Source organism: Etheostoma spectabile, chromosome 8 (genome assembly GCF_008692095.1).
Source record: "Etheostoma spectabile isolate EspeVRDwgs_2016 chromosome 8, UIUC_Espe_1.0, whole genome shotgun sequence".
Taxonomy (NCBI): Eukaryota; Metazoa; Chordata; class Actinopteri; order Perciformes; family Percidae; genus Etheostoma; species Etheostoma spectabile.
The window spans coordinates 31,972,296-31,997,740 of NC_045740.1; the positions used below are offsets into that span (position 1 = coordinate 31,972,296).

Consider the following 25,445-nt stretch of genomic DNA (forward strand, 5'->3'; position numbering starts at 1 on the left):
CAAAAGTAACCCTGCACTCTGGGAGCACTGTGCTGTGGTGGGGTAGTAAGGAACTATTAGCTCTTTTAGATAAGATGGTGCCTGACCATGAAGAGCTTTGTAGGTGAGAAGAAGGATTTTAAATTCTATTCTAGATTTTACAGGAAGCCAATGCAGAGAAGCTAAAACAGGAGAGATGTGGTCTCTTTTCCTGGTTCCCGTCAGAACACGTGCTGCAGCATTCTGGATCAGCTGAAGAGTCCTTATGGACTTTTTCAAGCAGCTGGATAATAAAGAATTGCAGTAATCCAGCCTAGAAGTAACATGGACTAGTTTTTTCTGCATCATTTTTAGACAGGATATGATACACGATAATGTATATATATATTCTGTATATTAACAGGATGGAGGGTTATAGTCATTGGATGTCTGGATCTTAGGTTATCGGAGAAACAAGCTGAGCCAACAAACATTAACGGTGTGTACGCCTGGGTAGCTCACCTGGTAGATCGCTTCAACACAGTGGTTTACTCTTCGTCCCAGCTGCTGCGGGTTTGACTCTGATTGCTGCATGTCATTCCGCCTCTCTCTCTGCTTTCATGTCTTCAGCTGTCTTTTCAAAATAAAGGCCTAAAAAGCCCAAAAAACAATCTTTAACAAAAACAGTGTATGAAACACTGATTTTTAACATGCAACTGTTTCAGGCAGTGTTTAAGTTTCATTTTAGTATTAATGCATTACATACTGAATGCTTTGAAAGAACTTACTTTTGTAACTTTTCCAGTGTAAACACATTACATACTCCAAATCTGATCAGAACTGGTATGGACTATGGACTTGAACAACCATGGTACATCGTGCCAGTCTAGAGAACGGACCAACAACTTTCTGATCACAAACTTGTTTTAATTTGACTTTTTGCAACATTTAGGTGTTTTAAGTGTTCCAGTTGTGTGTGTAAATTGTAAATACACATTCAAATGGATGGCTAGAAACCCACAATGTTGTGTGCATTGCCATGGACACATGCATAAGCAACTATTATGTAACCGCTTGCACGTCTGTTGGACTGACACAAGCATGCAGCTGTCCGCAGAGCGTGTGTCTGAGCCCGTCTCCATCGCATCCACCTGCAAGGCTGTCAGCTGTGTGTCTGTCTGGCATATATACTCTGCATAGTACAGCCCATTTTACCCACATGTGCCACGTAGCTCTCCACTGTGAGCGCCATCTAGCCAGAGCCAAAACTTAGCAGGAAAAAAAGAGCTTCAAACTTAAAAAGCTTAAAAGAATTAACTAAATGTTATTTTGTTATCTCCCCCCCCCCCCCCCCCCACCACACACACCCACATTCACATACAACCACACACCCCCCCCCCCCACACACACACACACAACAACACACACACACACACACAACACACACACACACACACTCCTCTCTGTGGAGCCCCCAGGTTTTGCGTCCCATCTCTGGGTGAGATTGGCATGGCCCACTATGATGCAGTCCCTCTCTATCTCATCAAATTAGATTCTTATTTGGCCCGGACCGATAAGCTATCAGTTCACTACAAGGCCTACCCAGCAACACACCTACATACACTACACACTCAAGTAACACATACGTACACAAAGAGTCATATTTAGTGCAATGACTTTATTTAATTTTTTATCCGAAACAATATAAAATATGCCTTGTTTTTTTCTTGGCTTGGCGTTTGTGCGCGTGTGTGTGTGCGTGTGTGTGTGTGTGTGTGTGTGTGTGTGTGTGTGTGTGTGTGTGTGTGATCATATGGGTGGGGGGTGAGTTTGTCAGTTCTGAGAAATCAGGGTGGAGCACAGAGAGGCAAATGAGATCCAGTCCTCGCTCTCCCTCCAACAGATCTTCTTCATTAGATTAGTGGCGTGTTAACTGGCCTGTGTCATATGGAAATCCTGCCATTTGCATCTCTTGAGAAAGAGGCGTAAAACCATTTATCTATTTAAATATATTCTGGCTGATATGGCTGTTGGACTTTAGAACAGGGTATAATAATGTTTACTGATCAAGTGATCAGCTGGCTGCTGATTCCTCACTGTTTTTGGTTGAGTGAACAACCAGGTCCTCCTTGGTGAGCCTCCCATGGCAACCCAGGAGTGAGCACACCAACTGCTATTCTGATACACATAACAAATCTGATATTATATCTCCTCTCGTTTTGATTGGATCCTGCTTTAATTAACTGATAGTACAAGTGCATGGGATTGGACTGAAGTTGCAGGATTGTTGTGAAATGTCAGCTCAGATGAAGTGAAATCAAAAAGAACGATGACACTTAAGTGTAGCCACACCTTGAGTTTATTGCATCTTTTACATAACCCAAAGGACAGATGTCCGAAGTGAAGTGTCCACACACAGTGTACCACAGGAGGGACCTCTCTTACAGCATTGGCTCTATTGTTCTCCTTCCTTCAGCTGCACCCAGCAGCTCACCCCACCCCAATCATGTCTTTCGTGGAAAGGCAGCCTGAAGGCACGATCCTAGAAGTAGCAGAGTAGGGGAGTTCAAAGCGTTATCACGCGCCGAACGTCTTTTCATCATGTTTTAGAAACAAGCGTTCGCACTAATCCCCCAATAATCTCTCCAGGAGAACTGGGGCGATAAGGCGCGCCACCCACGGCTTTTCAAACACTTTTTGGGTAGTCTCTTCTCACTCTGTATTTCTCCTCCCCTCTACCTTCTTTACTCTCCACTTCCTCCTTCCCTCACCCCCCAGGAAGGACAAGTGAAGGTGATCGCTGTCTCTTTCTTATTCTCTCTGGAGCTGTTTTTTCTTTCTTTCTTTTTTTTGCGTTGAGTCTGAGCCGGTTTGTTTACATCCTGATTTTGATCTTTTTTTATCTGGACTCATCAACAGTGTTTCTCTGCCTCTCTGTTTCTCTCCCTCCTCCGCCCATCAAATTAGAATGTTAATTAAAATGGTGCTCCTTCAGAAGATGACAAATCGATGATTATGGCGAGTGTTGAGATACCTTCTGTGATGCCCCCCAGAAGAAAGCAATACGTAAGGAAGGTTCTTAAAAAGGAACTACAGAGCAAGAAGAGGAGTTTCTATCTTTAAGAATTGTTTGCTACACCTTATATAGCCTGTCCCTAGGGTTTTGAGTATTTATATATCAATGTGGCGTGTACATAAAGTAATTGGTGATTTGGGGCAACCTAACCTCTCCCATCATATTAAACCAAACTTATCTTTGTTGGCTCATGGGTTGTAGTAGCTAGAAGAGCAATATTATGGGTCCAAAGTGTGTGTGTTTGAATATCATTTGGCAAAACCTTTGTTTACATTGCTCAAATTGCATGCTTGTATTTTAATTAATTAGTTTTTCGTCCTTCACCTTCTGTTTTAGTAACACAGGTAAAGGATGCGTGGGTGGAGGCGACAATGGAAGAGCCAAGGGTTAGCAGGTGGTGGCCATGGCCGTGTCCTATTGGCCGCCACACACAGCACCGCCCTTTTGGGTAAATCCAGACAGCTAGCTAGACTATCCGTCCAATCTGAGGACTATGGTTACCTGGTCCTCAGATCTCTGCAGGGTAAATCCAGACAGCTAGCTAGACTATCTGTCCAATCTGAGGACTATGGTTACCTGGTCCTCAGATCTCTGCAGGGTAAATCCAGACAGCTAGCTAGACTATCTGTCCAATCTGAGTTTTCTGTTGACGACTAAAACTACTTCTGGATGTACACATGTTCCAACAAAACTTCCTTCCTGAAACTATTTAGCAGAGGCACCGTGGCTCTGTCCAGAGCTTGGCGCCACCCATGACGATTGTTATTGGTTTAAAAAATGGCAATAAATTAGAACAGGTTGTTCTCCTATAGCAAAAGATGCTGTAACTGCACTCTCACTGGGACTTTAAACATGGTCTCTTTCATCAGAATATTTTGGGCAAAACTCACATTACACCTTGAGTGATGGATATATTGACCCAAAATGTTGACCCTGTGCACCATGGCTTTAAGGAGAGCCAGCTTTTATCTCTGGTGATTGAATCAATGTGCTCCACGTAGGCTACCTGTCGTATGACTTGCCCACATCATGACAGTAGCAGTCTGTCTCTCAGTCTGTCAACCTGGCCCTGACAGAAGAGCCTATCACCCTGGGGAAGGGAAAGAGGAGGGGTGATTGCAGAGAGGAGAGAAATAACTGCCAAATAAGATAAAATACTGATAGACAGAAATGCAGCCAGCCAGGCCAGGGAGGAAGAGGAACAAAAGAGACCCAAAGAGAAAGGTGGGAAAGGTCCATCAACTAAAACAAAACATGCGAGACAAAAGGAAATATGAGAGAAAAAGAGAACTAGAAGAGAGGTGAGGCAAGCATGGAAGAAGAGGGTTAAATGAGACCGAGGGAAGAGGTGTTCATCATTCAGTGGCAATGACTGGCTGGTATCTGCATCTCCCTGTCATCTGCACCGGCTTTTGCAGGGTGGAGGAGGAAGGAAAAAGGAGGAGGAGGTGTAAGAGAGGAGAAGAGGAGAGGGAAAACCTCTATCCTCTCTATCTCTGAGCCTCATCTCCGGCAGTTCAGGAGCCTGCTTTCCAAGAGTGCCTCATTTTCAAATCTCTTATCTTGGCCCCCGTTTTAAGTATCGCAGTTTTATATTTTTACATGTCATTTGCATGCAGCTCATCAAACATGGCTCTCTCTATTTTTTTTCTCCGTTTTTTACTCTGCTTCTTGGAGGTGTTGAGCCTTGGCCATGTACTGTATTGACGATATTTGTATCTCAGGAGAGGAATATAAAGTGTAAAAAAAAAAGTATAATGTGTTTCTGTTGAATGTTAGAGAAATGATTTTTGTGAGTGCAACAACGTGTGTGTGTGTGTGTGTGTGTGTGTGTGTGTGTGTGTGTGTGTGTGTGTGAGATCATATGGGTTTGTATGAGAGAGGCGGATGAGAGTAGGTTTCTGATCTTTATCTGCCTTCCTTTTCTTCTTTGTATTTTTTGGAGGATTCACACAGTGACCTCTTTGTTTGGGACAGTGAGTACAACCCTTCAACCTCCTGGATCGGGAAAGAATCCATTTCCTGTTGTCGAGAGATAGAAAGAGAGACAGAGAGAGAAAAGAGGGAAAGATAGGATGAGAGAAGGAGGGGCAGGCAGACAGAAAAGCAGGAATGACAGTTGGGGAGAGGAAGAGAATCAGAGATTAAGAAAGAAAGAGGTGTATAAAAGGAAGGAGGCGGTGCAGGAGAGACAGTGAAAGAGGAGAAGGGAGGAAGAGGGTGAATTGGATGATTGAATGAATGATTTTGTGGAAGGAGTGAATGAATGAAGGATGGATGAAAAGGTCAGAAGAGGAGCAGGGTGGCTTATTAAATTCCCAGCTAGAGCAGCACAAAACATTTGAAACGCTTACAGCACGAGTAAAAATGCACCTATTTGGAATGTGTCATGAATTGTAAAATCTTCAGGCTTTGGTTTTGTTATTCACCAGCTGTACAAATATTACTTACTTACCTACAATTTTCTAGGAGAGTACGCCTCTTGGAAGGGTTTGACAGTGTGTGACATGGATGTATCAAACCGTATGAGCTGCTACAGGTATTCCTATATTGGCCCAGACAGTTGTAATTAGGTCGCACCAGTGATGAGGAGGGATTTTCTATTATTGATAAAACCTTATATTTTTTGGGATGAACCATTTATTTAAGGTATGGAGAAAGGTATATTTTTGGTCCCAGGATAAAACCCTAATATGCTTAACTCCGGGTATCTGCTGATACAGATCACTGATCCATTTAAATCTATATGTCAAGCTCATTCCAATCATTTGTATATACTCTAAGGTGACATAACGTCAGTGATGTAAAAAAAAAAGTTAAAAAAGACAGCCCAACATGATTGGTGAAGTAAATGGCATTGAACAGTAACTTTAATAGACAAAGAAACTGTATTTATGGTGGCTTGGTCATGTGTAGTCGAATCCCCGTCCAGCAATGGCACCAAAGAAAAAGAACATGTGCTTTTTAAATGCTTTTAAAGCATAAGGCACTCAATGTTTTAATATAACTTATCAGTTTTTTTAAGTTTCCCATAAACAGTGTAGTATTGTTAAATTCTATAGGCCAATCATGTTTTCAGTCCAACTGTCCTCCTGCAGCCATATATATAGCATACACTAATATGTACAAACTCATGTTGACTATTGACTATGTTTTACATTTACTGACCATAACCCTGTCCTGTTCAGACTGTTACAGACCATATTAGACCATGTGAAACAGTATACACCATTGAGATGTGCTAGATGTATCAGTAATGATTTGCATATACAAACATACTTATTCCCCAGTGGTAGCAGTAAAACTGTGGCCGTTGACAGCTGTACAGAGAAACCTTAATCTGCTCATCTGCAGAGTAGGGTGGTGTTGGTGGTGTGTGTGTGTGTGTGTGTGGGGGGGGGGGTGTCCTCCATTTCCTCCTTTAATTGAAATGCATGTATAGCACCATGTGATGTGAGATGGGGTGAGACATTGGGGTTAGTTGAGGGAAAGTTCTTTGCTTCCTGTGCCCATCACCACCAACATCCTTATTATCATCATTGTCCCTTACCCCTGATTGGCTTCAGAGAGAGAAAGAGAGAGAAAGAGAGAGAGGGAGGAGGAGGGAGAGGGCAAACGTGGTGCCATTCTGATACTGAACAGGGGAATGGAGGGAGAAAATGAAGAAATAAAATCAGCCTGGCATCATTTGCATTCTAGTTTTATCGGTGTTGAGGAGGGCGTTTTTGGGCCTGATAAGAAGAGGGTGTTGCAGGCTGCGCTGGAGGTGGAGGGGGGTTGGTGGAGGTGTGTGTGTGTGTGTGTGTTAGTGTGTGTGTTTCATGTGAACTGACTTTGGCAAAGGAAGGTGGCTCTGAAGTTCAGTTGGTGTCTGTTTGCTCTAACACACAAATGTGAATGTTACAGCATCTATAGCGAGGACAGGGCATTGGGGCTGGGAATGGTGGGGTGTGGGAGTGGGGGGTTAATATCAGACCAAATAATTAGATTCACTATCGTCTCGGCGGCAGCAGTGCGGGGATCAGGCAGATTAAAGCCAGGCTCGGGGCTGGTTAATATTCATGAGGGGACCGGGGTCCGGGCAAGGGGCTTAGACTGCAGCTCAAAGACTCTCCTCCGGCTGATGAGGCTTAAGGCAGCGCTCTCAACCAAGATGTACTTCTGCTGGGGAGGCCTGACATTCCACTGATAGATGAAGGGCTGAGCAGATAGTTAGGGTGAGACAAGAGGAAAAGTGGCTGACAAGGTATCTTGAGGTCTTGCATCTATGCAGATCTATAGATCTTTTTTTTGATCATGTTGAACCACCTGACATTTCTGGTAAATCATCCTGGTCCTTGTTTCTTTTCTTTTTTCCTTTTTTGTTTTCATCCTCACCAAACTGCTGCTACTTACTATATACAGTCCTGACACCTGTAGTCTCCCAGGAGCATTCATCTTCTTTTCAGACTCTTTGTGAAGAGGAAACACACATACTATGAATACATTTCCATGTCTTGGTATTGTGTGAAAATGTTCAAAACTGTTGCAAAACTGTTTTCTATACCAATATCAAAACAACCTTTCTGATGCCTAAGTTCAGGGAATACAAACATTTGCCACTTTTTTCTTTTTACCAAACCCGTCCGTTCCTCTAAATGATTAAATGTACTGCATTCTAAATCTAGACATATCTGATCAGATAATAGGGTAAGCCTACAGTCTGACTAGACATTCTGTCAACTTTTATATAACTTTGATATTCTGTGCTAAGGACACATTTAGTTTGGTACCAAACGTATGAACGCTCAATACTGTACCCAGCTGTACTGTACAGGCTACATTTGTGCTGCACTGCTCTCTGTGGGATGAAACATTGCCCAGTCAGTGAGAACTCAGCAGGTGTTTTCTAGCTGCTGTCAAAGGCCAAATCATCTTTTTTATTATTATTGATGGGGGTGTGGCCAGTCCCTGCAGTGAACACAACTCTAGGGCTGGGTGATGTATTCAATACTTTTTAGGCATCGACCAAATTCCCTCCAAAGTATTGCAAAAATATTGAAAAATGCTTCGTCATTCAAAACGCAATGTCAATACTTAAGGAGTAAATCTCATCAGCGTCAATGAGCCAATCAGCCTGCAGCATACTTCTACCAAGATCTTCTAATGTCTGATTGGCTCTAGTAGGAGCTGAACAAGAAATAAAAAGATTTGTGCCGTAATTTGTAATGTAATTAAATTGAAAAAAGTATCATTAAAGTCGCAATAGGCCTGCACGATATTGGAAAAATCTTACGTTGCAATATTTTTCCCCCCTGCGATATATATTGCAATATGAAAAAACAAAAAGGAATTTTAAAAAGATGACATAAATAGCCCTATTTGGAATTAATAAATCGTTCTCGACTACTGTGGTGATTTTGTAGGGGAGTGCATTTACATAGAAGAAAAAATGAAAAAGGATCTTTTCTAATCTGACCCATTCTTTGTTAAACTTTAATGCTTTACAAACACCAAAGCAAGAAAGCTGTGACTAACGTTACTCTTCTTCAGTGGTTTTGGAGAGGGACATCAGGTAGAAATACGCTGGTTGACTAGCATGACACCATTATATTCATATAATAATCAGTCCAGGCTAACGTGATGACAGTGACTGCATGTTGCTTCCTCTAAATGTCAGGTTGGGGTCGACTAGCGGGGCAAGCTCGTTAGTTTGATAAATTCCCACGCACTACCAACAAACTGTCTCCAAGAAGAATTTAATCAGTGGAAATGACGTTAGACCAGACACAGACTTCTGTAGTAGATTAGTGTTACGTTTCCAGTGTCGCGGCTCCGAAACGTAACGTTTGCTGGGACGGAAGGACCCCTTGGATCTTTAGGCTAACTATATTAGCTTTAGCCTGGCTGGTAGCAGCTTTCTGCTTGTTTCTTTAGGCTAACTATATTAGCTTTAGCCTGGCTGGTAGCAGCTTTCTGCTTGTTTCTTAGGCTAACTATATAGCTTTAGCCTGGCTGGTAGCAGCTTTCTGCTTGTTTCATTAGGCTAACTATATTAGCTTAGCCTGCTGTAGCACTTTCTGCTTGTTTCTTTAGGTCAACTATATTAGCTTTAGCCTGGCTGGTAGCAGCTTTCTGCTGTTTCATTGGCTAACTAATAGCTTTAGCCTGCTGGTAGCAGCTTTCTGCTTGTTTCTTTAGGCTAACTATATTAGCTTTAGCCTGGCTGGTAGCAGCTTTCTGCTTGTTCTTTAGGCTAACTATATTACTTTAGCCGTCTGGTAGCATCTTCTGCTTGTTTCTTTGGCTAACTATATTAGCTTTAGCCTGGTGGTAGCAACTCTCTGCTTGTTTCTATAAGGCTAACTAAATTAGCTTTATCCTGGCTAGTAGTAGCTTTCTGCTTTTTTTTTTAAGGCTAACATTTAGCTTTAGCCGCGGGTAGCAGCTTTCTGCGGGGGGAAATGGCCGGAGATGTTGTATTATGTTGCATTAATCGGTGATTTAGTTTGTATTTGCAGTGAACATAAAACACCGACTACTGTAGCTTCACCGACTACCCATCAAACGATGACATCACTGTGTCAGCAGCAGCTGCTGCCACGGACTTTACTACACACAGAGAGCCTCACTTCCCATGACAATAACCCCCGTCGGACTACCGTCACACACACACACGCTGCCCACATGGCTACCTGTCTTAAAGGGGAAGGGTCGGATGGTAATAATCATGTTAAAGGAGAACGGTGAAAGTTTACTTTTCTATCAAGCAACGTCCTGCGAAGTGAGTATTGCGCATGCACACATCGCGATGTTGATGCTAAAACGTTCAGCCCTTCAGGTTTTGAACGATACCCAGCCCTACACAACTCGTGCATTAAACAATGTGATTGAGTTTTTTGAGTTTGCTTCATTTCTTGCCTTGACATAAATCACTGAATTCACAGCCCAGGTTGTTTCTTTGTAGGTCCAGACACGTTCCTCAAGTGGCTGTTAGCTGTTTGAGTCAATTCATCGGCGTCAGACCAAGAGAAGTGAAAAGGTTTTGATACCATCCAGTGGCCTCTCCGCTCTCCTTAACTCACACCCACATCTTTGGCATCTGCATTCTTTACTGCCCTGGTTCATTACACACACACACACACACACACACACACACACACACACACACACACACACACACACACACACACGTGACCCTGTGCCTGTCTCTGATTCTCATTATCTCATTTTAGTAGGTGTGTATTCATGGCTTTAAATTGTGTATAGTAGCATGTTTTTCTCGTTTGCAGTTATTGGGATGTTGCGATTAAGTTCTATGATTGAACACCTCGACTTTTGCTTTCTCAAAGTTTAACCAGCAGCAACAAATGATCCATATCTCCTTTAAATCCATATGTGGCCATATTGAGGACAGGCTGTTTGAATGCCCAATAAACTTCCAAGTGATTTCACCCTGTATGTATATGTAGGTGCATATATTTGCATTCTACTGTACCTCATGAGGTTTTCTGAATCTCAATGAGTTCACAAACAGGCCCCCCCAAAAATCCCAGTCCTTCAGGCTTCCTGAACTACACTTGGCCGGAGTGTCTTTTTCTACCTGACAATGCTTGAATCTGTGAGAGCCTATATGGAATTAGAAAGGTTTCCGGAGTGAAATTAGATCTTAAAAGGGTTTAAGTTAAATGCTAGAGTTATGTGCATTTCCCCTAGAAATGAGTGATTTTCAGGATAGATGTACCTCTATAAAATATTTAGCTGCCACGTGTCACTGGAAGGATTTCTCTGGTCAGTTCTCAGATATGAAAAAATCATCAATGATGTTACATAACTAAAGATCAATAATTTTCCCAAGATAGTGTATTATGTTTCTTTTGTCCTAGTGACTGTGGCCCAATAAAATCACGTTGATATAGCTGTGGTCAGGTAGGAAACTGCGTAAGGGAGTGGACGCCATGGACTTTTAACAAAAGTGGTAACAATTATCAAATAAGGAAATTTATGAGTGTATCACACTCACAATGAGTAATTGCTTAAAATGTTTTGAAGAACAAGTGTGTGTGTGTGTGTGTGTGTGTGTGTGTGTGTGTGTGTGTGTTTTCCACTTGTGTAATACTGAGCTCTCCCCATTGCCCTATCATGGCGAATTCCAAAGCCGTGGCCGTGATGAATTAGTCTGAAACAAATTAGCAGTACTTACAGCTGAGACGGCTCCAGCATTGGGTTACAAATTAAAACAAAAGAAGCAGTATCTCCACATCAGCGCTAGTTCCCCATGAAATCCAATACGCTCTGCCTCAATCTTCAACGTACAACAGACTGAGAGGCTTCCTTCCTTCTGTCCTTCCCTTCTCTCTTCTCACTGTCTTCCCAAGCACGCCTACAGACCATCTCCATCTTCTGCAGGTATTTCAACTGTAACTGGCTGTGTAGTATGATCCGTCTGATCGTACACTCACTAATGATTAAAGGCTTTCACCTTATGGAGCAGCAGGGCGCTGATTAGGAATATACCATATTGTTTTTTTTTTTTTATTCATCTAGACAATATCATGTTTTTGGCCTCAATTATGTGTTTTTCTATTTGGAATTTAGCAGAATATTTAAAAGACTATTATATTATTTCACTGAATGAAGTTGTACTGTTTGAGGACTATACCGATGGTTTTGCATGTTTGAGCCCACTCTTTCCTAACCGTTTTGGCTTTGACCCTTTTATAGCCATGAAATCTAAACTCTTGTAAACATTAAATTTGAACTCGTCATACCTTTCGAGCAATGTTCCCTATTTAAAATAGTTTAATTTTAATGTTTTTTGAGTCCTGAAGAGGTAAAACACTCCAGTGTTCAATCTCTTTTTAAACATTTAAGAAAATAATAATTCAGTAATAATGAATACATTTGTGTTTGGCAGTGATTTTTTTGGGGGGGTCTCAAAGCTTATATCGGCAGTGATGGAATAAGTACTTAGATATTTTACTAAAATTAGCAATACTACAGTGTAATACTGTAATAAAGTCCTAAGTTCTAAGTATTGGTATCAACATACACTTACAGTACCAAAAGGATTCACTATGCAGGATTGCCCTTTTCATAATTACATGAATTTAAATTTTTAAATAAAATTTAACTTACTAAAGTTAAGTTTTAACTAATACTGCAGCTGGTAAAGGTAAAGCTAATTTTAAGTAATTTATACACTGCTGGGTAACTAATACTAATCAAGACTAATAAATTATATTTTTATACTTTTAATTTATTTATTTTTTGGCCTTTTTAGCCTTTAATAGACAGGACAGTAAAGCGGGGGAGAGAGGGGGGAGACATGCAGCAAGTGGCCCCAAGTCGGACTCGAACCCTGAGCTGCTGCAGTCCCAGTTGAGTTATATTTTGTATTAATAATAAGAATCTGCAATGTAACTAACATTGATAAAGTAAATATAGTGAAGAAAAAAAGTACAGTATTTACTTCCAAAGTGTAGTAGACTAGAAGCATGAAGTAGCAAAAAAATAAAATAAAAATACTTAAGTACAGTAATTGAGTAAATGTAGTTACTTCCCACCACGCCACATTGGTAACCACTGTTTTATCCAATTTATTACAAATCACAATCACCTCAAATCACAGGTAATCTTTTTTTTTTTCAAACCACACGTGTGCTTTGATTGTGTGTATTTTTCTGCCGTTGTAGGCTACCATTGGGTGCCATTCAAGTCATAATTAAAAAATCTATAATGCAGAGTCTACTAATATATTTTCATATCATATAGAAGTGAATGGAAAACCAATGGCTGCCCTGAACCACTGCTACAATCATATACATTTAGGAATGTAAATCGGCACTGTATGTTCTAATGAACTACTGCAATCATTGACAAAGTACTGATTAGCGCTATGAGATTTTCATTGGTCATGTCATTTCTTGAATATTTAATGTATTCAATAGTATTGGTATTAAAGCTAACTATGGAGTGTGACAGAAGAAACACTTAACAAACAGGATACACCATCATGTCACCTTTGACACTTAGAGCCTTAACTGTTCAGTGAGTGCGGTGCAAGCGCTCTCAGGTCCAGTGCTGAGGGAAGGCTGCCACCTGGTGGAGAGTGAGCAGTACTGCACCACAACACGGCGCTGCCCCTCACACACTGGGTTTGATAGAAAAGATATTGTGTAAGATATAGTGTGAAGTGTTTTATTCTCTTTTTAATTGTTGAATTAGTTCTATTTTATATAAGATAGGAATGGAAAGACAACAGAATAGTTGGGCCATGCCATACATGAATAGAGAAATACTTCCTTAGTCACCTTTATCTCGGCAGTTAGACGTTGGAACACCAGAGCATAAACATACAGTACAGTACATGTGCATGTACCACTTTGATGGTCATTTGTTAAAGGCTGTTAAAACCTCTTGTACTTACTAGTATTTACCCAATTTTGTGGCATAGTGTGGTACTGTATAAGTATGCGTGCATGCATGCGTGTGTCATGGAGGCATGTGATAAGCCTGTGTCCTGGGAGTCATAGGGAATGCTCCTGGAGCCTCATATGAACAAAGCCAAGATTGTACTCAGGACACACAGGTGTGTGTATATCTGTGTGTCTGTGTGTTTTACATGTCCCCCTCCCGGTCTCTGTCCCTCATACCTCCACACATACAGAGACTGGATGTTGACCCTCCACTCTTTGTCCAGTGTATTCACTGTAGATCTAATTATGGCAGCCGTCTGAATAGCAGCCTGTCGACCTCATCAGATCTTCTTTCTCTTCCTTTTCTTCTCTCACTCTCTCCCAGGGTCTCTCTTCCTCTTTTATTCATTTTCTCTCTGTTCTCCTTTTATTTTCTGAGCAGCTTTGTTCAGCCCATGCTCCCCTCATTTCCTCATTTCCTTCTTGCGTTGTAATCATCCTCTGCCCGCTGGCATTCTTTTTGTAAATGGGTGTTTACCACTGGCCGCACACTGGACAGTACTGTGTGCCTCTGTGTTCCTGATTGCCAGCAATTAATGCTTGAATTTTTGTGATTATCTCATGGTCTGCATACTATACAGAAGCACAGTTAAGGAAGAGAATGGACACTTCAAAGTGACAATGGCATGCCCTTTAAGAGTCTCTCTCTTATTTCATTTGACTTGTTTTCTTTTGAAATGATGTTAAGGGAGGCATGAGAGAAAAATCAATTGACACTGTATACTGTTCAACCTGGCAGATGGTAGCACTACACTGAATGTACTGTATTGCTAGTACTATGAAATGTTCCATGAATAAGAACATATAATGTACAGGAAGTACCATCAGGTTACACTGTCTTTTTTCCACTGTGGTCATTTCATTTCATAAAAGAGAATGTTTCAAAATGCAGATACAATGCAAGGCACAATATCATTTGTTAATAGCTCATTTGTTTAAATTTAGACATGGGTGGATTTCAGTTAATATCAAGAAATAGTGAAAAAATACTTTCACATTTTCCCAGAGTTCAAGGTGGCATCTTTAAATAGTTTTTGTCAGACCAGTGAAGCTGGAACCAACCCATTTTTAATTGACTAATTCATTAATCAGCTAATTGTTTCAACACTAATAGTCACAAACCAAGACCTCATTGCTACATTGCTTGTATATTTGACATAATCATGTAAAATCATGTCAACAAAACACTCATTGACAAAAAAAATGAAAATGATTATTGTTAAATTGAGAAGTAAACCTTTAAATCTCACTACACAGTTTATTACACACATTTGTAAGAGGGTACAGCCTCTGCTTCAGTACATACTGTATACGTCAGCAGGGATTGTGATAAGTCTGACCAAAGAAAAGGTTATGTTCATTTCTCATCTGCTTTCTGTGTTTGTGTGTAGACGTCTAGGTTGACTCTGGTGTGCGAAGATCTGGACTGTTGGATTGGTCTGCTCCCTCTGACCTCTGACGTCTCAGCTGCCAACTGTACCATATACAGCAAAGGCGAGTTTTTCTATGTGACAACGGAGAATGCCTCAAGCACCATGTCCACCTGTATTTGGCTCTTTGTGATGTTTATTCTAGGGGTGTGAATCTTCACTGGTCTCACGATTCAATTTGATTGTCTTGTCAACAATTAAAATCGATTCAATATCACAATGCATCACAATGCATCACCTCCTCAATATTATTATGTATTGCTCCACATGGTTTTCATCAACAAATTCAAGCAGTTTACTTTAACTCCTCATATGTAGCATTTATAAGGAGTAAATATACATTTAATTAAATGGTTTATAGCACACTACAATGTATCTGTATTCAGAAATAAATATCAACAAGTATAGGCACCCATAATTGTAGGCTGGTGATTATGAATGATAATATATTAAAAAACAGTTGTAATAACATAACATGTCTTCATAGTAGAAGTTGACAACTTTACTTTTACATCAATAAACACCTAAATGTTCTTATATCTGCTTACAGCTACATTGTAGTATGTTATAAACATTCATTAAATGTTTATGTACTGATTATAAATGCAAAATATGGGGGTTAATGTTAAATGTTACCAGCTGTCCTGCTAGTTCTACCCTCATTCCCAACCAGGCACCATCTTTTGAATAGTCCATTTTCAGGGCAGACATTCTGTCAAGAAAGCACAGGGCTGATAATCCCCAATGATAGCTTCATTCCATTCAGGTGTGTCGGTTCCAGGGCTTTGCTCATGTGGACTAACTGGGACACTGGAATGTGATGAAGTCATCATCAACATTAGTTCCATATTTGCGTTTCCTGCTACTACAGTTCAAAATGTCTCCACTCTCTCTGCAACCAGAATTATTTTTTTTACAATATGTATTGGTTTTGTATTTGTGTATGTATTTTTTTTTACACAAGAACAATAATAATGACACCAAGCAAAGATATAAACAATACTAACAAGCAAAAACAAAACAAACACAAAATACAGTATATGTCAACCGAGATATATTTGTTCAATCCCCAGACCAACAGGATAAAATCTGGGTGGGGAAAGTGAAAGAGCAGCGCTTGTCTCTTCCTCATTACCACCACTGAGGTGCCCTTGAGCAAGGCCCTTATCCTCCGACAGCTCCAGTGGAGCTGCTCAGTGGCAGCAGATCTGACTGGGGTTTACTGGGCATCTTCAGGTATCAATGTGGACCTGTGGGAATGGGATCAGGGCGTTCCTGCAAAGAGAGGCTGCCTCTCAGTGAAACTTCCTTGAATAAAAAAAGGTTAAATAAAAAAAAATGTAAGTTACATCACAGGTCACAAGAGCCTAAGTTCAGGGTATTCCTTGCATAATTATCAAATAATTGTCAGGTACTAGGCTGCCAGACCTTGTAAAACAAACCTGGTCCGCTTTGTGATGTTTAATATTTGTTAAATATTCAAGAGGAATCAATTCCTATATAACCTTAAACCAACCCTTAAGAGATCCACTGTGATGATATATTTCTTTTCAGCAAAACTAAGAATGTTATATAACCTGTTGCCACTTGTAGCAGGTACTTGGAAGGCCCAAAATCAGAGTTAATGGATCCATTTCTAAATCTTTTCCAAATGTTATTTATAATTCATCTAATATGTCAGACCAATATTTCTGTAATGTATGTCAAGACCATAAGCAGTGACGTATGGTACCTATTTCTGTTTTACATTTAAGACACAGAGGAGAAAGTGGTGGATTGAAAGAATGCCTGCGATTAGGAGATATATACACTTTATGGATTATTTTTAACTGGATTACTTTTTCGCGTAACTCCAAATATCCTCCCATGTCTTCTCAAAAATGGTCACTGTTAATTCCTTCTCCCAAACACCTTTAATCCTATTTTGTATTGGTCATATGAAAATAAAAAGTGAACTGTTACCATATCTTACCAAACTAGGGATGTGCCTTGTCTGTTTCCTAATGTGACTCAAGCTTGTGTGTTTTCAGGTGAGGAGTTGTTCTGTAAAGTAACCAGAGAACTTGGGGCTGGTGAAAGGCTCCTGGCTTCCCTGTTGCGTCCTCCAGGATCCTCCTCCTCCTCCCCCCATCTTTCTCCTCCACTCAGCTTTGTCACCCAGAAACAAGCTGTGGTGAAGGAGGAGTCACTGTACCCGCCGGCACTGCGCTCAGAAATCCAGCTCCTCCCACAGCAAGCTGGCATGGCGGCCATCTTGGCTACTGCTGTTGTCAATAGTGAGTGTTGTATTTAAGGCTTGAACATACAGTATATATTATTTATCTGTTAGCAGCTCCCTCAAGCTCAAGATAATTCCTTAGGAATGTGTTTTTGCAAGGTACAAGGCGTATGGGATATGGCCCATAAAGTATTACATCAAAAACGGCATCTCCTTCTAATCGTTTATACTACACATTTTTCTTCTTGTCAGCCTTTACGTCTTCTATTCAAGCATTGTTATTCTGATCACTGCAATATAAGCTGCAACCATCTACTGTTATTCAGCATTTGTCAGTTGCACTGATCTCTTTGGCCACAAGATGGGGTTGCAGTTCTTTAACTCTCCTGTCAGAGCCACTCAATACATTTTCATTTGTAAATGTGATCTGCTGAGGTCTGTAGCTGATGCATAAACACACACATGGCGTGGCCATTGGTAATCATGCTAGATCATTACTCATTCCTAGATCTGGTATCTGGTAACACTGCAGCAAATAATTGTAATGTTTTAAAAAATAACCCAGATGATAAGATATGATAATTAGTTTCCTGTTGCCTTGGATACTCATAGCAATGGAGTGTTTGTGGGTGTGCTTATGTTTCTATTTTTCTATTAGAGCTCTAGAATGACTTCTGAAATGTTGTTCATGTGATAAATGCACATACTTTATGTATATTAACATCTTCAGAATAAGGGTATAGGTAAATACTAGTGGATTAAAATTAGAACAACATTTTTATATACTTGGAGTTGAACATCCACACCAAAACATGTCTGTGTTTGATCAGTGGTGCTTTTCATCAAGTTGCTTAAACCATACAAATTTGGGTTTCTTTTCATTCAACTAACTCTAAATGTATGTTCTGCTGTCCATCAGAGGACATTTTCCCATGCAAGGACTGTGGAATCTGGTACCGAAGTGAGAGGAACCTGCAGGCTCACCTTATGTACTACTGCGCTAGCCGTCAGAAGCAGCCAGCCGCAGCCTCGTCCCCGCCACAAGACAAGCCCAAGGAGTCTTATCCCAATGAACGCATCTGCCCCTTTCCACAGTGCAACAAGAGCTGCCCTAGTGCCAGCTCATTAGAGATCCACATGCGCACCCACAGTGGTGAGAGCAAGACTTACTGTATATTTATGCCAAACAGACAAAGGATCAAAACATTGAGATCTACCTCGTTACTTGACTAGTGTGCCTTCATCAACCAGTTCATTTGACTGTTTGGTAGATGAGCTCACTCTTTGACCCTCTAACTTATTGTCCCTCTTGGTCCTTCCACAGGTGAGCGTCCATTTGTCTGTCTCATCTGTCTGTCAGCCTTTACTACAAAAGCAAACTGTGAGCGCCACCTTAAGGTCCACACGGACACTCTGAACGGGGTGTGTCATGGCTGCGGCTTTGTCTCCACCACAAGGGACATCCTCTACAGCCATCTGGTCACCAGCCACATGGTTTGCCAGCCTGGATCTCACAGTGAGGTCTACTCCCCTGGGCCTGGACTTCCAAAGCTGCCCCTTTCAACTGGTAACACATTTCATCATTATGTCAGCTGATTTTCAAGATTATCAATTTTGTCGATCAACTTAATCTTGACCAAACTTGAATATTTCCATTACCAAACCATTCGAATGTAAGCTACTGTTATAGGTCACTAATTTTGACTTTCTTCTTCAGGTCTCAGTCCAGGAGACTCGGGTGTTGTGCTGAAGTGTCAAGTGTGTGGTCACAACTCTGACTCCCCTGCCCAGCTTCAGCAGCATGTGCGAACTCACCTAGAGGTTAGGGTCCCAGCTGAAAGGAGTCCCACCCCTCGCCAAAGTACGCCATCATCTGTTGACCACCCCCAGCTACAGCTGTCTCCCCAGGAAAGGGAGCCCCTAGCCTGTGTCCCTTTGCCAGACTCATCCAGCCCTGGTGCAAACGGCGGCTCAGCCACACCTCGAGACTGCAGTCCTCTTAATGCCACAACCACTGACCTAAAGATCAAAGAGGAGCCTCATTCAGACTCCGAGACAGAAGAGGAGCAAATGGAGTTAAAGGAGGATGGGGAGGTACAGGAGCTTTGTGAAAAGGAGGGAGATCAAGAAGCAAAAAGGACGACAAAGGAGGAGCAAATTACCACATCTTCCTGCCAGACATTAACCTCTCCAAAGAGTCCAGCCACCACATCTGTGAAGCCAGAACCAACTAGTCCCACCCCTGGTTCTAGCCCTGCACATTTGGGAGGCACAGGGTCAGTTCTTCCTGGAGGAGCAATGTTCTTGCCTCAGTACATGTTTAATCCTGAGGCAGCCATTTTGCCTCAGGCCTCGGAGATACTGGCTAAAATGTCAGAGATGGTCCACAGCCGTCTGAAACAGGGTCAGGCAGTTCCTCAGAACAACCCTGCAGCCTTCTTCTCCTCTGGACCGACTGCACCTACACCCGCAGCCACTCCCCCTCATAAAGGAGCCACCTGCTTTGAGTGTGATATCACCTTCAACAACATTAACAACTTCTATGCACATAAGAGGCTGTACTGCTCCAGTAGACACCATGGAGAGAGTGCCACCTCAGCTTCAGGCCCTGGATCGACAAGGGATGCAGCCCCAGCCACAATGCCTTCCAGTGGGGCACATGGCTCGTCTGCATCTCCTCAGGGTGGAGGAGCAAGTAGAGCCGCCTCTGCTTCTCCTACTGACTCTGAACCCTCTGCAGGAAGTGGAGTAACAGAATCCAAGAAGATGGTGGAGATGAAGACTGAAAACCCGGTGGCGAAAGAGGGCATATCATCTTCTTCTGAAGGGGAAGGTGTAGGAGGTGGAGGTGGAGGTGGAGGAGGAAGAGCAAGTGAAGGTAGCCAAAGTCCTGCTAGTGGATCAGCAGAGGACCAAGAAGACGATCCCAATAGAACCTTCTGCGTGGCCTGCAACATTCGCTTCAGTCGTCATGAAAACTACACTGTTCACAAACGCTTCTACTGTGCGTCACGCCATGACCCATCCAACCACCGAGCTGTACACATGGCCAAGGCAACCACCACAGCAGCCTTCCTTCCCCAGCCCATCCGCACACGCAAGAGGAAGAAGATGTACGAGATTCACATGGCCAGAACTGAAGCCTTAGCCAATGCCGCTGCTGTTGCGGCTGCTGCTGCTGCAGCCACTGCTGCTGCTGCTTCTGCGCCATCCCCTTCTGTTCTGGGCTTGGCAGTGAAGCAAGAAGTTTCTCCCAGCGGGGCTGCCAGCTCCAGCTCTGAAGGAGATGGCCCAATTGACCTCAGCAAGAGGCCCCGTCTGAGAGAGGTTTCACGGCACAGCAGTAGCAGTAGCAGTATTCTCCCTGCCCTGCCTCTTACTGACTACCACAAGTGCACCGCTTGCAGTATCAGCTTCAACAGCATTGAGAACTACCTGGCTCATAAAACCTACTATTGCCCTGCCACCACCCTCCAGCCCCACACCTTAGAGCAGCTTCACAGGCTCAAGAGATCGGCCTCCACCTCTCCCAAAAGCAAGCCTCAGCAGGAGCGCCCTGAGCTTTTGCACCCTATGGAGGCTAAAGCGCTACCGGCCGAGTGGGTTGCTCAGGCTCAAGGCACATCATCCAGTTCTCACCCTTCTGCCTTACCGGCCTCTGATGCCACATCTTGTCCCAATACAACTCCCACACTTGCAGCCACCCCAGTAGCTGGGGCCAAAGGTGTATGCGCTGGTTCCTCTCAGGTGGTCTGCCCATACTGCCCTAACAGGCTCATCACCAGTGACCTGATGGAGCACTTCAAGACTACCCACGGTCTGGTTGTAACCATTCAGCCACCCCAGCCAGGCATTGCAGTCAGTCGCAGCCCCAGCCTTAGTCCCAGGGATGGACCTGCTGCAAACACCTCCACCACCTCGACCAGCCAGCCCAGACTGGTCTCTCGTGCTCACAGAGACCCCATCAACGGGCAGACAAGGAGTGGTACAACTTCTCCTGTCTCCCCACCGGTCAACGGCAGCCCTTCGGGTGGGGTTGGGTCACCTTCGGCCTGTTCACCTCTTCCGGTGTCTCCCCCAAGGGCTGCCTCTCTGACTTTATCACCTGTGCCTGAGATCCTGAAGGAGGTGGTGGGTTCCTCCCATCTTCCAGACAAGGCTGTCCCGATCATAGCCTCCACACCCCAGCCTGCCCCAATCCCCAGCCCTAAAACCACAGTAATCTCCCCTGTCCTGAATGGTAACTCTCGCTTCTGTCGCCTCTGCAATATCAAGTTCAGCAGCCTCTCCACATTCATTGCTCATAAAAAATACTACTGCTCCTCCCACAGTGCTGAACATGTCAAGTGAGCTGAGCATTTCACTTCTTCAGTGGAGGCTTTTCGTCGCCAATATGACTCTCAGCTGGCATGGCCATGAATGACAATGAATGACTGTTACTCACCTGGCAGGGCCTGATGCCCAACTGCTCCAGAGCAGAATTGCAGGTGGTGTTACTAACATACATTAACTCATGTTTCTCCTCTAATGGGTCAAAGTTTGTAGTACACTAAGAGCTGAGACGGATGCTACCTGCACACACTTGTGTGCCCTTGTCCCCTAGATCACTCTTTGGCTTCCTTACCCCAGTCCCCAATTCAACTTCATCTACCACTCCCAGGCCTCCCAGTATGTTGCATCATGAGGGCATTAAAACGTTTCTGTCTCTTTTCTGTCTCATTGTAGAACTGTCAGTACCTAGATTCTGACTGTTGGAGGCATTTCTGACTGCTGATAATACAGGCTGATGATGATGATGATGATGATTATGATGAATCTCCAGTCTTCTCCTGAGCTCTTAATGTTCCAGACCTAAACAGAGGAATCGTTTCTCTTGTGTGGAAAAGACTTGATCATTGTTAATGTTTTTATTATCTGTGCATAGTGTATGATGTCTGAAAAAAAGAATTCTATAATGCTTTTGGTTTCAACACTGGCTCTTTTTTGCTTACTAGAGAAACTAAAGCGTTTTTAACTGAAAAACAAATATGTGGTATCAATGTTACTAATTACTGAAGGATAATATTTCAAAATGGACAGTTTTTTTCTTCTTTTCTTTCATATACACAAATTTTTATTTTCTCTTTAAAATGCAAGGGAGAAAAAAAAAGTGAAATATTTATCTTTTAGTCCTCACTGATTTCATGTCAACAGAAAACTACCTACCTGGTGTCTGAGAGTACTTGTGTTTTTTATTTGTATATTTTTCATACTGTTGGAAGGAACTGGGTGTGTTGAAGTGTATTTTCTAAGTGTAGATATATAATATCTTCTTACAGTAATCACTGAGATCACACTGAACTTTATTACGTTTGCATTTTGTGATACATTGTGTCACAATTGGTTTATCTCTTCATGTAGTCTTTAATTGATGGTGAGGTCTGAAAAACCAGCACTGTTCATTTTTATCCCCTCTTGTACCTTGCTGATGAGCAACATAATTAGTTTAGAACAGTTTCCTCACTTACAGCTTTTCACATGAGAACGTTAAAGGGAGCGCTTTTTGAGTTTTGAGGCCAGTGTAGGCTAGCCTTCACATTTAGGTAACACAATCCAAATCTTGGTTTATCTTTCTCCATATAATGCAAAGTATGACCATCACGGACACTCCGCTTAACATTATTTGTTGCACACTGCCATTTCATACATAAACTAAGGAATACAAAAACACAAAAAATGCTTTGGTGTCTAATACACATCTTAAAGATGTTATTTTTCCTTTAAATTATTGTGTTTCTGTCCGGTAATGAAGGCATAGCAGGGAATAGTCACATCTTAGTACAACACCTCACACAGTAGCTAGAGTTAGCATGTATGTAATACCCACTCGATGTGTGTAAGAGAGAGACTATGCCTTTCCACTCTTATGTTATTGCTCTCTCACTCATGCACACATAGGTGGACGCTATGTTCCCATGCTGCTGTTGCAGTTGCAATACAGTGTTAGTTAGAACTGTGAAATGCTTTTTTTTCAATTATTAATTATTAATATTAATATGATGCAAAGTTACCAATGTACAGTAAGGATCATCTTAAGCTGTTTAGGGCCCTGACTTAATTTTAATTGAAGCTGCCAACAGCCAATATTGCATTCAGATGCTGAATTTGTAACAAATGTAGTCCTTTTCCTCCCCCAAATTCTAAGAAACGGAACAAGCTGGAAACATAACACTGACATATCAGCGTATTAAAGTGTTATAGTGACTGTGGCAATGTGAGCTCCTCATTCATTGATTGTTCACCCCATCTGTCCATTCCCACAACTGGAACCCAAATGTAAAAGTGTAGGATTTTTTTAAACATAATTCAAAGTTGCTGGTTGATTTGTGGGCTCTCTTTTGGTTTGGAGCAGCACTGTACCAGACCCGTCTTTCTACTAAGTGTTTACAATAGTGCCGGCCTATCTCTCTCAGTTCAAAAGGAGAAGAAAGTCACAGAGTCATGTCAACTAGTCACAAATTAAGTAACCAAGTGCTGGAAATTTTCCTTTGAACTTACTTTAACTGCACTGTGTTGTATAAAATGTGCTGAATGTTTTAGTTTTAGGGATTCTTTTGTAATCTATTTATGTTATTCAGAACTTTTCCCCATCTAAAGTCCGTCACCTTGAAGGTCTTTCTGAAAGATTTGAACCCTCACATTTTCTAGTTGATAATATGTTTTCTCAATGATTCCTCTTATGTCCAAAACAGAGAAAATCACAATGAATGTCAAAACTTTAATTTCGATATTTTTCATTCCATTGCAGTTCCATTACACTCTTATCCAAACTATGCATGGGAAATAAAAAAGTTCTGAGAGACACTGATGGAGAATGTGAGTGTACTTTATTTCTAGTGGCTTCAATCTTTTTTACACCTACGCACAAATGATGTCATGTTCCATGGGTGGAAATCCTTGACTTTTGTAGGTGCTTGATTCCCAGTATAGTCACTTAAAAATCACTTCCTTTCATAAGAAAGTTTCCAGTGTGCTGTTTCTGTGTGATACTCTTAAATAAAGGCTGAGTGAATCATCAGCTTTTCTTTTAAAAGTTAAGTGCATGAGCACTAGTTCCTGTAAGAAGAAAAGTCTGCTCAGAGATCCAAGGCTGCCTCAATAATGGCAAAGTGCAGAGAAAAAACACTGGTACCTTTAGTTTGCATGGAGACTAAAATAATTAATGCATATTCCAAACAACTTTCTCACCCTGTATATATCCTTCAGTCATGTGATGTGAATTAATGTCTCCTTGTATTTAGTTGTGTACTGGCAAGCCCAGATTACCCAATGAGCATTATGGGCACAGGCCCAGGGGCCCATGCGAAGTCGGGGTAATTATCCAATCAGAATAAAAACAAGTTGTTTACAAAAAGTGAAGTCTCGTCATTGTGTGTTGTGTATGTCTGTTGGATGATAGGGAGAAGGCCGCATGCACTGTGTAGATTGGCCAATGGTATAGGTAGGTGGGTGGGCGGGTTTACTGATTCAAGATCAGTTTTCTAAGAACAAGTTTGAATGAATGAAAAGAATTTGTAACAGATCCTCGGTCAGATTGGTTGTATCAGCGACTGAAAGTGTGGAAAAGGAAGCGAATGAAGAGGCTGTTTTAAAAAAATGTCCCGCAAATAAATAGTTTTTTTAAAAAGTGCCAAGAATGATGAAGAGGAGGATGTCGAGGAGCTAGCCAACGTTAGCCTTCTACCAGCTAAGCTCAGCCACAGCTAACAGGTAGTTAACGTTACCTTTGACAAAGTTATTTTTTTTAAAGATTAATTTTTGATAGGACAGCTAGGTGTGAAAGGGGAGAGAAAGGGGAAGACATGCAGGAAATCGTCGTGTAAACTCTGCGTCGAGGCATAAACCTCCAGTGACGTGCGGTGATGTCAGTAAAAGGGTAGGCTCTGAGTTATGAAATGCAGATTACCTCATTTATTGTTTAGGCTAATAATCAAAACGTTACGCACAAGCGCGGCAGCGGCACCGTGGTCGATAGCAAACATTTCCAATTAATCTATCAATCAAAAATCAATCTAATGTAATTATATAACACTTTACAGCCACCAGCACTACGGTGCTTAACAGAATGAGTATAATGACGTCAATAGAAGAGTGAACATAGAACATAAATCAGAAAAGGTCTCAAAAAACAAAGAATGAAACTGTCCCACCACACTACGTATTAAAAGCCTGATTCAACAGATATGTCTTGAGTTTGGACCTAAAAGACCACATCTGTAACAGTGTTATATCGGGGGGGGGGTAACTTGTTCCAAGTCTCGGGGACC

The 25,445-nt window shown here is 41.9% G+C and overlaps 3 protein-coding genes across 5 annotated transcripts in view; 2 read left to right on the forward strand and 1 right to left on the reverse strand.

Annotated features, from left to right (window-relative positions):
• The window catches only part of LOC116693433 (uncharacterized protein KIAA0513-like), a 453,101-nt gene that overhangs the window by 179,735 nt on the left and 247,921 nt on the right, over positions 1–25,445 (reverse strand). The window lies entirely within an intron of this gene.
• LOC116693434 (uncharacterized protein KIAA0513-like) overlaps positions 1–25,445 on the forward strand; it is a 453,088-nt gene that overhangs the window by 151,552 nt on the left and 276,091 nt on the right. The window lies entirely within an intron of this gene.
• Positions 1–25,445, forward strand: part of LOC116693372 (zinc finger protein ZFPM1-like) — a 143,751-nt gene that overhangs the window by 107,917 nt on the left and 10,389 nt on the right. For 2 of the 3 annotated variants that reach the window (XR_004332911.1, XR_004332912.1), the window contains 5 exons: positions 14,883–14,985; positions 16,952–17,197; positions 18,059–18,292; positions 18,464–18,706; positions 18,857–22,685. Coding sequence is in view for 1 of the 3 variants with exons in the window: in XM_032522295.1 (XP_032378186.1) it covers positions 14,883–14,985; positions 16,952–17,197; positions 18,059–18,292; positions 18,464–18,706; positions 18,857–21,489 (3,459 nt within the window). In the remaining 2 variants the exon portion in view is untranslated. Of the gene's footprint in view, positions 1–14,882; positions 14,986–16,951; positions 17,198–18,058; positions 18,293–18,463; positions 18,707–18,856; positions 23,431–25,445 lie in introns of those variants that run through there. The other variant, XM_032522295.1, reaches the window with a different exon arrangement.